This window comes from Manihot esculenta, chromosome 11, assembly GCF_001659605.2.
Source record: "Manihot esculenta cultivar AM560-2 chromosome 11, M.esculenta_v8, whole genome shotgun sequence".
NCBI lineage: Eukaryota > Viridiplantae > Streptophyta > Magnoliopsida > Malpighiales > Euphorbiaceae > Manihot > Manihot esculenta.
Window position 1 is genome coordinate 5,180,423 of NC_035171.2, and position 12,620 is coordinate 5,193,042.

Sequence of the window (12,620 nt, forward strand, 5' to 3'; positions counted from 1 at the left end):
ATGTGCTGTATTGGTATTTATGTGTAGAAAATGCATATATTCGGTTGATAGCATTACGAATCGGCGGCCGAATGTTGTTGGTGCAGTTGTTATTAAACTTTGGCAAACGCCCATATACCCAAGGCCCCAAGTGGAATTCCAGGGCTTGCCTCCTTAGGCTGCCCGTTCCAGGTTTTTACTGTTAGTTCCTTATCTGCCGGTGGCTTTCCACTAGTTTCTTTTTGAGGCTTTTGAAAATATATTTTCATATCCATGGATTCAGTGATTTAGAAAATAGGAAATTTTGAAAAAGTTCTTTTAAAAAATATTTAATATCCTATCCTATTGGATATTTACTGAAATTACTTTCAAGCTACTGGATCCCATTCTTTTGACAAATGGTGGATCTCCTTATGGGGAAATCTCAAGCAAGAACCTCATATGCATGTTCTGACGAATTCAATTTGGAAGGAAAGGAACAAGTTCATCATTGTAGGCCTGAACATAAATCAACTGCAAATGAAACCAATGGGATTTCATTGATATTAAAGTCGTTAACAAAACCCTAAATTCTCGAATTATAGTTCTAGTGACTTGCTGCCAGACCTCAAATACTGTAAAATTTTGTACCTTCTGATACTGTTCAATTTTATTTATTGGGACTCACGAAAATTATATATTTATTTTGTTGTTTACCTAAATTTTACATACAGCAATATGTCACCAGCCATATATATGTTAATTTCCTTTTGCTTTTTGTGTTGAAAGTTTTCACTCATACAAGTTGCATTCAGCAAACTGTTGGACTTCATATACCCAACTAGTTATTTTGTATAATTCTTTTGACTTACAGCCAAGTTGGACAGCTGCTTCATAAATGCTTCAGTATGATAGCTTACCCCTAAATTGAGCATTCACCATGTTTAATCCCTTAATTTAGTCATGAAGAACCATTGCATGATAATTATTAAATAAAAGGAAATAATGCATTTCCCACTTAAATAAAATTTTGGTATTAAAAATTTTCATCATCTGTCAAATATAATTGAAACTCTTAATAATTCAAAGGAAAAAAGCTTTAGAAAATCTTACATCCCTTATGAGATATAAACCTGGAGTATCAAGGGAGCCTTGATCGAATTACCAATTGATCGACAAAGAGAAGATGAAGAAAGGATTCACTGAGCCGAGTCACTAACTAAATATCCTTAAATCCCAATCCCAAACATCCCCAACATACATCAAAGACCATAAATAAAAAGGCACATGAAACCTCTACCTGAAATAAAATTTAATTAATAAAAATTTCTATCTATGATGAGAAATTTAAGCATATAATACTCTTTTCAAATGTACTTTGATGTTCACCTAGATGTATTCTTTTCAAGCGTCTGCCTCAACCTTATCATGTGATACTAATTAATTAATATATTAAACTTATATGGCATAATACTATGTGCAAATTCAACAGTCTAAGCAGTGGTACAAAAACACTACAAGGGGCAAATCCATAAGACAATGTCTCCTCACCACTTTAAAAGGAATTGCAGGAGCTGATGACGCAGGCTACTTGCTGGGATCAATCTCCAGGGCAGTGACTTGCAAGGATTCTCGATTTCTCAGTTTATCAATTCAACCCTTCCTCATTCTTCGCCTCGGCACTTCATTAAAGCCCTGCCGGAACATAAGCCCGATTGGAGAGTAATTTTGTCAACTGTTTGTGCAACTACTTCAAATTTTGGAATACAAAAAAGATTATATGAACAAAGATTTCCAGTGAACTTGCTGGGAAGGTAATGACTCTATTCATGCATTGGTCGGCACGTGTTAAAAATCTCGCCCCTCATCACATCTATTGGCATGTGCTCAAGTGTATAACGTTCAGGACCTAGATACACGCCTGTCTTCTCCAATAGAGCAATCCCTTCATCTCTTCCATATCTTGAAGCATAGAGCTTCAGGTATTCAATGTCCTAATAGAGAAGGTTGCGACAAGGGCGTCAATCAACACATGAAACATGGATCACAGAGGCAGGCTTAATTTTTTAATAAGAATAATGACAAAAAGAAATGTTTGCATCAACAGTTTTTGTTTTTAATGTTTGCTAATTGTCTAAAAGACAAAACATAAATGAAAATACACACACGCCTGAGTTACAGATTTTGTAACAACTCGTTGAAAACTGAAAAACTGCCAATGAAAATTGAGTCAAAAGAGATGGATATATATATAGAGAGAGAGAGACCTATACTATTTTTAATGTACGCTAAGAAAAATGGACACCAAGAACATGCATCAGTAATGTTAAAAATAAAGTGTGAATTAAGCATTTCAGTGAGGATTTGACATCTATGAGATCTGGTCATATATTCATGGTACAAGCAAAGCATGTGCTACTTATAAACAAAATAAATAAATAAATATAATTTGCCTCACCTGCAAACCACTAAGAATGCGCTCTAGTCGAAGTGAAGCAACTGGTTGACTGGAAGATGAGAACGCCTCACCAGGATAGAACAAGACCCCATCACCAGGAGGTAGACCACGCCTAAATCTTATCTGCTCAAGACAAAACTTCAGTTTTAAAATAAACAAATAAATACAAGCACCATTCAAATTTGTAGAAGAATCAGAGGCCGCAAGTACCTCTGCACTAGGAACTGTAGCCTTTTCATAGCAGTTGGCACCCCAATAAAGAAACCCTGTTCCACCTTCTTTCCATACACGCCACATCACAGCTCGGTGCTGTGTACCACGCATCCCTAGATGCCAATTAGGATGAGGATCAGAGGGGCCCATACACACGTATGTCCACCATTCCTGCAGGATTAGTAGGCTCACTCACTTGACTATCCATAACATGTGTTTATAATCAATAAATAATCCAAATTGTAACTAACTTTATCCAAGAGAGTAAGAATCAGGTTGAATTACAGATTAATCTGTCAGAATAAATACGAATCAAGACCACAGGAAATGAAACTCTCAAGCCAGGGACTAATATTTCTTTTTCCTTTTTTTCCTACAAGGGATTACTATTTCCAAATAAAGCAGCAAACCAGTATATATATTATCATGCAGTCCATATTAACATCAAATTTATTATTAGAATCCATATTGTGCAGTCCTTGTTGACATCAGAATTAGTTATTAAGATCCAAATCAGATTCAATATAAATTCAGAGTGAAGCCATCATTGGCCAAAAGGCAGTATTAGAAAGCTCATCCATGAAGTGGTCAATTCTCAAAATTTTAGACCAACCATATCACTTTCCTCAAATGCCAAGCTCTACAGATACAACTCTACAGTTCAGCTTTTCAGGCTAATATGTTTGTTTCGGTTTTAAAGATTTTCAGCTCGGCCAATTAATTCTGTAGAAGATTGAACCCCTATCTCATGCTACATCATTTCCCAGGTGGTACAAAAATATAGCTGCTCTCTGTCAACTGACTCTCCCAAGTTACAAGTCTTGCCCCCCTCTCAAACTCTCTCAACCCAGAGCATCCAACCTGCTGTCTCACTCAACTCACCCTTCTCTCTTCTTCTTCTTCTATTATTCTTTTTCAAATGGTAGAATCTGCTAGACTTCTTCTCCCTCCCTTTCGATTCATTGTCATCTTTGCCCTGCAGCATGAAGCAAAATCATAGGTAATGTGCAAAGACAGCCTCTTCCACCAATCTGCCCACAGATAAACAAGTCATGTACCTGTGGCCATATCTTCCACTTGACAAGATGGTGCTCAACGGTGTATTTGGTCAGATGATCTCCATTCTGTTCTCAAAGGGTGGGTATTTGGGTTTTTTGGTATTTGGCCTCTTGTTCTGTCCTTGCAGGGTCAGTATTTAGGTTTTTGTACTTGGTATTTAGGTAATCAATATCTTCTGTATGCAGATTTGGGTAATTATATATTTGTATCACTTGTTTTAGTGTTGAGAATGTTGCTTTTGAGTTGAAAATTTATACCACCTGCATGCATCTGGGAATATGAGGGTTGCTTCCAGCATATTTGAGAAACAGGATTGTGAATTGAGAAATGACACTGCATAGCAAAAAACCAACTGTACCAAACTGAACTAATTTGGTTTTGTACAATTCAGTTCTTCCCTTGATTCAGTACAGTTTCTGTTGGCATTTTAAACAAAAATGGTTTTCGGTTCTGTTTCAAACAGAACAGACAGAATACTCCCCCCTGCATGCTAGCAAATCTAATGGTTCGACTGGCCGAAGTGCAACGAAGGAAATGAAATATTCCAGGCCTTTTATCCTAGGAGCAAATGATAGAACAAAGATCTAGCAGTCTATAATTCATCAAAAGCTGAAATTCAGACAAAATTAGATTCAAAATAAATAATTCAATGGATCACTTTAGATAAGAACATATTTTGTGGTTTGAATTTTTAAGAAAATTCTTTGAAGAAGGGGCAAAAGCCTTAAGAAAACATTACCTCGCCACTCTCTGGCTGCAATTCAGAGACAATATCCTTGACTAGATCTTCCCTATTACCAAGCACCCACTCGCTGGAAAAAAAAAAAAAAAAAGCAAATTAAATTTCTTTCTAGAGAATGACTACCGGCCAAGTAAACAAGCCCCACAAGAGTTCAATTTATGCACTACAACCATGGATTAAAATCGCGGTCACCTTTGCATTTGCTCTTGTGGAAAACGGATACACAATGATAATGCCCTATACCTATGCAATTTTTTTGAATAAATAGCAAGTTGATGAAATGTATAGATATTCAATGACATAACTAAACCTAACATACAAACTACATTATCAGCATCAAGAAACTAAATAGAGACATTAAATCCATCATTCCTAGACATTATTAAAGCTAATCAATTTAGAACTAATCCATCATTCCTAGACATTATTAAAGCTAATCAATTTAGAACTCAAATAACTAAGTAGATAGCAAAGAATTATCCTTATTACCTGCAAAATGAGCGTGCAGGAGAGTTTTTTTATTATTATGACTTTGATTTTGAAAGCTTGATCATCAAATATTAATGAAGCCTAAAATTTGAAGTTATTTTCCCATTACTTGTGAGCTGTACTAATTCATAACAGCTAAAGTTGAGGGGTGGGGGGGGGGCGGGGGAGGCATGAGGCAAAACCCCAACAACAAAAACAAACAACTCACCGTTTGCAAAATGTCAATCTAGAAGTGCAATTAATTGCTCTTCTTCACTTTAAATACCCTAACTAATTGATGATCTTAGCTCAAGAAATGAAAACATGCAAAAGATTGAAATTTGATGAGAAAAAGAAGGTTAAGTGCAAAAACCAGAAAGAAAACAAGCTATCTGCCTCTCTGCTACAAAATAAGGACAACTCTATGCCCCCATAAGTAGCCGCCTTTACCCAGTATTTGCAGCCAATAAAGGCCGTTATCATCAACTAACATAAATAATACTCGTTACAAGTACTATTTTTTTACCATTACTTAACATAATACAATCGCCCCGTGAAAAATCTGGTATTTAATTAAAGTTGCGTTACAAAATGACTATTATCTAAAATATGGCAACCACCATATTTCTGAAACTAGTTAAAAGAAACTCAAATGGAAGGTGTTCATAAGCTAACTATAACATAAAATCTAGGGTAAATTATAATAAACCTTTAGCGTATGGTTACGATTATACATTAGGAGAGTTTTTTAAGAATTACATTCCTATCTATCAGTCAGCAAAATGCTTGCAATAACTAAAAATTATTTATCATGCTACACCATCAATTGTCACTTTCTTGTACTTCTTTAATATAATTGGATTCAAATAGCGGATGGAGATTAAATAAAAGAGAACAGCATCCTTATTTATACTCAAGAGGAAAACCTCAAGGAATTGGGTGTAATTTGCACTAAAGCAGGCTTGATACCAGCACAACTAGAAACATGACAATAAGATGATATCTGCTTGCTTAGATTATGTAAACTGTAATGCAGATAATTGATGCTCTCCAGGTCAGTAAAAAAGCAGCATGATTCATTTAGAGTATCACAAGCACAATGCAGATAATTGATGCTCTCCTGGTCAGTAAAAAAGCAGGCACGATTCATTTAGAGTATCACAAGCACCACATGAACGCACCAAAAAAGAAGAATAGAAGAAGAAGAGAAAATGGCCCTGGGAGGGGGGAGGTACGACAAAGCCATCAAACCTTGTACAATAAATTTGAGTGTGAGGGCGTAGGAACTTTGGAACTTTTACAAATGCTTCGAAAGGTGTAGGGGCAAGTGGTGCATCACTTGGTCCTATTAAAGAGAAACATGTGAAAACATCACCATAATAAGCTAATGGCTGAACAAATCCGTGAAAGGATAGAATAGAACAGCTGTAGAAGACAAAGCCAGTAAATGAATCAGGGAGTTAATGAAACATACCACAATAATAAGTAGTTAAAACACGAGCATCAGGAGCATAAGCATGGATCTCACTGGCCATGTTGCGGACTGAATCATATTGTTCCAAATTCAGTGGCTGCCATTAGTGAATTGGGTATTAGAATAAATCGGATATGAAGAATAACACAATGGAATGCAATGCAACAGTAAGGAGTTAAAACATCTAAAATTGTGTAAACATGTTTCATAGACTGAAAGATTGATTACTGTACTTCCCACTACAGCTGCAAGGATATAAAAAAATAAAAATAAAACTAAAAAGAGGGAAATCTCTGGATGAGACCATTTTGGCAATGGTGGTCCTAAAGGTGCCATAGACCAAAAAAGACAAGACTAAAATATTATATTATCTTGTCTTGTCAACAAGTATAATAATCGTGAAATATTGGAGACAATTTTCCTGCCAATTTGGAACAATTCTCTTTTTCATTTTTTTTCCTCAAAAAGGTGTTTATTAGAAACAAAAAGCACAAATGCCATCAAAGATGAAAATAAGTACAAAAAAAAAATTCACCCCAATTGGACTAGAAAGAATTTGTCTACCTCGTCCCACAAATAAAAATAGGCTTTCTTCCAATGAGATTTTGTCCTCAAGATCTCAACTTCTTTCTGCAAGTAATCCTTCGCTGCATCATTACTGTTGCACAACAAAAAACCAGTTGAAAATCATCAGCACTAAATGATAATATACCTGACAGAAGCGAGCATGGACAACTGATTGTATACCCAGAGACTGCTTGATTGTATGGTACAGCATATGCTGCCAATCTTGGGTCAGACAAATATTCATCTGATTTTGGATGACCAGCTGCAGCGGCAAAAAGAAACAAGGATATAGATTCAGCAATTATGCATTTGGCATTCACTTGGCACTTGGCAGTTGAAGACCGCAAGTTACCACTGCCAACACGAGGAATATAGGCATTTCCAAAAGCTTCAAAGTATATACTGTCAATGCTAGCTTTCCTCATTAAGTTACCTGGCCATGGGCAGGTGTATGTCAAAACACGCATGCTATCTCCCCATCTGCAGAAGTACGGGCTTATTTTATACTGAAGAAGCCACTTGAAATGTTGTTCCAAGGCTTCATACCATTCATCGCTTCCATGTTCAACACCAAAACGATCCTCAATTACAGTATCTGATATCTAAGAATATGGTTAAAGCAGCAGACAATTTAAGTCTTCTGGCCTTCTCGCAGACTGGCAGTAACCTTTAATATGGACACTGGCATCATGTTTAGAAAAAATTTTCTAGGGACATATTAAAGTTTGCTATACATGAAGCCAATGTCTGAAGTGAAGTTTACTATCGCTTTACAAAATGTGTTTAATGTCATCAATTGAGGTTGTAATATATATATATATATATATATAATAGAGTGCCACTTGTCACTTTTAGGCGGAAATTATTTTAAAAACCAACTTTATTATATTCATATAGATATGAAATATGGTAGAATATGCAAGAGGGAATATCCTCCATCTATGGTGAAACAAACTTAGATTTGACTTTAGAACTATCCGGCGTATTCTGCTTGGGTTAGTTAGTCAAGCATAACAGTTTGATGCATTTAAGGTCTTTTTTCAGTTCATTAAAGTGCCCAACTTGTTTTTTGACACCCTTCTTCCATTTCTCCTGGAAATGTGTCAAATTACAGATTGGTATCTGTTCAATTCTTATATTTGCAGTAAACATTCAGTGAACATCTCCAATTTCACTTTCATAAATATTTAAGTCCATCAAAATAAGGATACACCAAAAACAGCAGGAAGTGAAGGAGTTGCTGGAAGTATGAAATCCCATACAGTTAAATTTAGCTTTACACGAACTGAGAGATTTGAAATGGCATCTTCATCCATCATATCAACTGGCCCATTATCTGAAAAGAATTCAGAAAATGTAGACAGAAGAACTTTTCTCAAAGATGTAGTTGCCGATTTCACTCTTTCTACCTGAAAGAAAATTCCTTGTATGAATAGCTTGTAAAAAAATATATTAAATCTTTATATTATTAGGTGGAGAACGATGAAAAAGAAGATGAATGACCAGTTCAGATATATACCACTTCATCCAATGGTTTTCCTTCAATAGGCTCCACAGTGTCAAGACAGTTCCTAAGTTCTGTATATAGACGATGCTTCTCACCTCTGTTCAAGCACTGTGATCGAGATCTGCTATGGATCAATGAATTGTGATAGTCAACTCCATGTACAATGAGATAATAACTAGTTAACATGCAAGCCAAAACGAGTTAAGTACTAATAATTTAAGAAAGAGAGAAACAGGTATTACTCTGACTCAGCTTTCACAGCAGAAATTATGAACTCCCCTTCATATTGACCCGGTGGCTGTGCACTTGGAACATCTATGGAGACCCAAACAGCAGTTGTTTCTCTGCGGCAAGGATAACAACATATTTTTTCTGAACATTTTTTTTTCAGAACACATTTTTTTCTGAACACATCAAAGCAAGTGTTCTGAAATAAATGAAAGAGTCAATACCCAGGAATTAGGCTTATCTGACTAACTGGATGATCCAAGGGCACAAGAGCATCTGGGACACCTAATATGGAAACCACTCTTCGAAACATTATTGATTGTCCAACAAGCAACCTGTCGATAACCCATACAATAAAACAATGGAACAAGAAAACTAAACCACTAAGCTACAAAAGAACATATCCAAAGGAGCTCACCGATCACCAGATGTGGAGGATAAATCAGTACATTGAATCTGCACAATACCTGCATTACCAGAACTGCTCCAAGAAACTTTTGGCCGTATAGCAATTTGAACACTTTCTCTTTCATTCCTAGCCGCCAGAAGATTTACCTTCAAATCAAACTGATATTAGAAGCCAAGCCACTGCAGCATCACCAATAACAGCTAACCCACTTTTTAATTGAACCATGAAAATATATGAGCAGATGATTGCAGAAATCACTGTACAGATTCTTAACTCTTTAACCATGTGATATGGTTGTGAAGCCAAAATCTAAGTCAATGATCCTCGTGGCCTTTCCATTTATGTAGTAAACACTTAACCAGAGAACACAATATGTTAAATTATGGACTGTCTACAATCATGAGTACAACAATTACATATCTACAAGTATTCAGGACAACTAATTATTGTGATCTATAACAACTATTAGCTTACATGCATGAGCCATTAGACAGTGGAATATGCAAGCATCTGAATAAAAATCCCTAGTAGAGGGACAACCACAATTAAATGTGTAGATATTATAAAATAAATTCATAGTGAAGCATTTTTATTGTTTATTCAAATTAGAATGATAGCTGAATTACATGTTTATATGCACACCAATGCTATCAAGGTCGAATTTGCATCCTTATATCAATTTGTAAACATAAGACAAAAGGAAATTTATATAAATAACACTTACAGGCTCCAAATGTCTAGGTATCTCTTGTGGTCCAACATTTGCTGTGCTTGGCATGCACCACACATGCACCAAATCTGCAGTTGGAACCTCTAAGGGGTCAATTGATCCCTTTAGTGGATTTGTACCATGTAAGCCTCCATCGCTCCATCCATATGCTGTCCCTCCACCAGCAACACCTTCAACTGGTGGCACAACAACATCTTGAGGAGTCCCTCCTAAGTAATTCGTCATTTGATAGATCAAATAAGTAGAAGGACGCACACATTAAGGTAATACAAAAGTTCCTAAGCTGAAGGACGCTGGAAGAAAACTGAATACTAACAAAGAAAAAACAATAATAACATATGGATACAGCCAAATTGTTCCAAATTCAAAACTGAAATCAATTATATGAAAAAAGTAAAAAATATGAATATACACGAATACAAAACATACAAGGAAAATAAAAGAAACATGATTATAATCTACCATAACAATGGCTTGCGAAAAACTACAAGACTAAATTTGAAATGATTCGTGTCTTCAAGCTTTCACGACGTCTACATCTTACATGGAAAACTAAAAACCACCAAAACTCAACCTAATTAACACATCAAAAGTGAAAGTCCTCGAACTTAGGACTCAAAAGAAGAATAATTTTTGTTAGAAAAATGGGTATTGTCCAATAGTTTATGCAAAATGGAAAATCTCAACCTCCGAAATTAATTGATAAATCTATAACGACTAAATTCAAAAAGCTCTTCTACAACCTTAATAAAATTCGAACTTGCAGACACTAATTATAAAGAGAGAAAGAAACAAAAAGCAAAAAAAAAAAAAAAAAAAAAACAAGCTAACACCAGCTAAATTAAAAGTGGAAAAGAATCTCACAAACGAGTATATATAATTCTATATCAGAAGTTAACGCATCAAAGAAAAATACAAAACTTCTGTTTGTCAAAAAAAACTGACGAAGAAAAAAAGAATACAAATCTCACAACAACACAGAAGCCCGAAACATCTGCTATATAAGCTACTCCTATTATTTATGCTGCTAATAAGAGCAGCATAAATCAGAAGACATGTACAACCGCCATAAAGGCAGAAGTTCTCAAATGGCTTCAAAAGCTATGAAATGAGAATAGAGCTCAGGGGCTAACCGGCGTTATCCATTTCTGAGTGATGCTCGCAATTACGAAGATCTCGATGTGTCCTTCGCGTCGCGTCCGGTTTAAGGCTGAGGTAACAGAGCAAGAGTCACCCGAGAGAGAGATGATCGCTTTTTGAGAGAGAGTTGTTAAACAGCAAAAAGTGCGTGTCAATATATATGCTGTGGAAATTGATGCTGCCACACCCAACTTTCCTGCTCGCATTTGCAAGCATAGAAACGCCCTTCCCTGTCCATAGTCTTTGTTTATTTCCACGGGCACGTCAGTCCATCACCGTTTCACAAGGAAAAGCCAATCTTCTCCTGCGCCTACTTATGGCTGCAGCCTCTAAAATGAAATTGAACTAATTGGGATTTGAGGAAAAAATAATAATAATATCAATAATTAGGATTAAATTGAAGATATAATTACCATCTAATTTCATGAATTTTGAGAAAATTGATTAATCTAGCTTTATTTTTGAAAGTAATTAATTAAAATATTTGTATATTTTATACCATTGACAACGAATTGATTAATTAAATTGATTTATATTTAATTAAAGTAATTAAATAGTATAAATTATATGAACTAAATAATATAAAAATTTAAAATGATTATATTTTTTATAAAAAAAATTAAAAATTTGATTTTATAAAATATATAGAATGTTTAATTGAATAAATTTAAAATAAATACAATTTAATAATTTTATTAAAATTTAGAAATTTAATAACAATTCTCACCTAATTAAATTAGAAATTATCCAAAATGATTTTATGAACAAATAAAAATTTAAGAATAACGGTTAAATTAAAATTAAATAGGAATGGTTTTTTTTTACCAATATAAAAAACCTTTTGCATTTGAAATTTCCATCGGGCTACAAATCCAAAGATGATCGAGAAAATAAAACCAAGCCCAGATAATGGTATATAAAGGCCACCAATAAAACCCGATCCAGCAAAATACAAGAGCCAAACAGATCATCCCTTTGCATATCCTTTTATTTCTTTTATTTTTTATCTTCCAGTGACTTGTAATCCACGTTCTATGTTCATATTTTTCTATCATAGTCATACTGGCCATACATACGGATATATTACGTCTTCTTCTATCGTCAGACGACCATTTAATTCTATCTGACACCACTTGAACACGATCCCAAACATCACGGGATTTGTTGCCCCACAAAACTAACGAATATTCGTAGCTAAGTCCCCCACATGTAGGTTCACGCCCAACCTAGTTCGTTGGACAAGTCCTGAGTTAATACAAGGAGTAGGCCTGTGCATTGGGTCCTAATAGGATTAAGACCTAGTTTTTTTAGAGCGGACTTGGCCAAGGCCTGGGTGCCTAGAGTCCGACCGTCGTCAAGTATCTCTTTACCCACTCATTAATTATTTCATGATTTATAGGTGAATAAATCTTGAGATTCTAATTATTACCGTACGACTCTAGGAGAGTTTTGTCAAAATGTCCCTTCTTTGACTTTACCTATTTCAAACTTGCACTCTTGCTTTCACTCGTTGCTCTGTCTCTTACGCTGCTTATGCTATCTCGCTCTTTCTCTTCTCTGCAATCCCTAGTTTTTCAATCCGAGATACGTCTTACTCCTCTCTGGCCTCTATTAGGATTCTCAATATAGTGGGCATGGTGTCCTCTATTACTCCTTTCTCATTCTCC

At 35.3% G+C, this 12,620-nt stretch overlaps 1 protein-coding gene across 3 annotated transcripts; it reads right to left on the bottom strand.

Moving 5' to 3' along the window:
- Positions 1–1,253: 1,253 nt before the first annotated feature.
- LOC110626759 lies at positions 1,254–11,097 on the bottom strand. 3 transcript variants are annotated; one of them, XM_021772831.2, is made up of 17 exons: positions 10,947–11,097; positions 9,808–10,022; positions 9,093–9,229; positions 8,899–9,009; positions 8,689–8,790; positions 8,459–8,570; positions 8,151–8,348; positions 7,373–7,541; positions 7,120–7,201; positions 6,937–7,030; positions 6,373–6,469; positions 6,150–6,243; positions 4,428–4,500; positions 2,627–2,800; positions 2,417–2,539; positions 1,781–1,952; positions 1,254–1,653 (listed from the first exon to the last, which is right to left on the bottom strand). In XM_021772831.2, exons 1-16 carry the CDS (start codon positions 10,957–10,959, stop codon positions 1,782–1,784), a joined length of 1,965 nt encoding a protein of 654 aa, XP_021628523.1. In that variant the 5' UTR covers positions 10,960–11,097; the 3' UTR covers positions 1,254–1,653; position 1,781. The 3 variants fall into 3 exon arrangements, with proteins under 3 accessions (XP_021628523.1, XP_021628524.1, XP_021628522.1); XM_021772832.2 differs by having other exon boundaries at positions 1,254–1,952; positions 8,459–8,567; XM_021772830.2 differs by having other exon boundaries at positions 1,254–1,952.
- Positions 11,098–12,620: the final 1,523 nt, after the last annotated feature.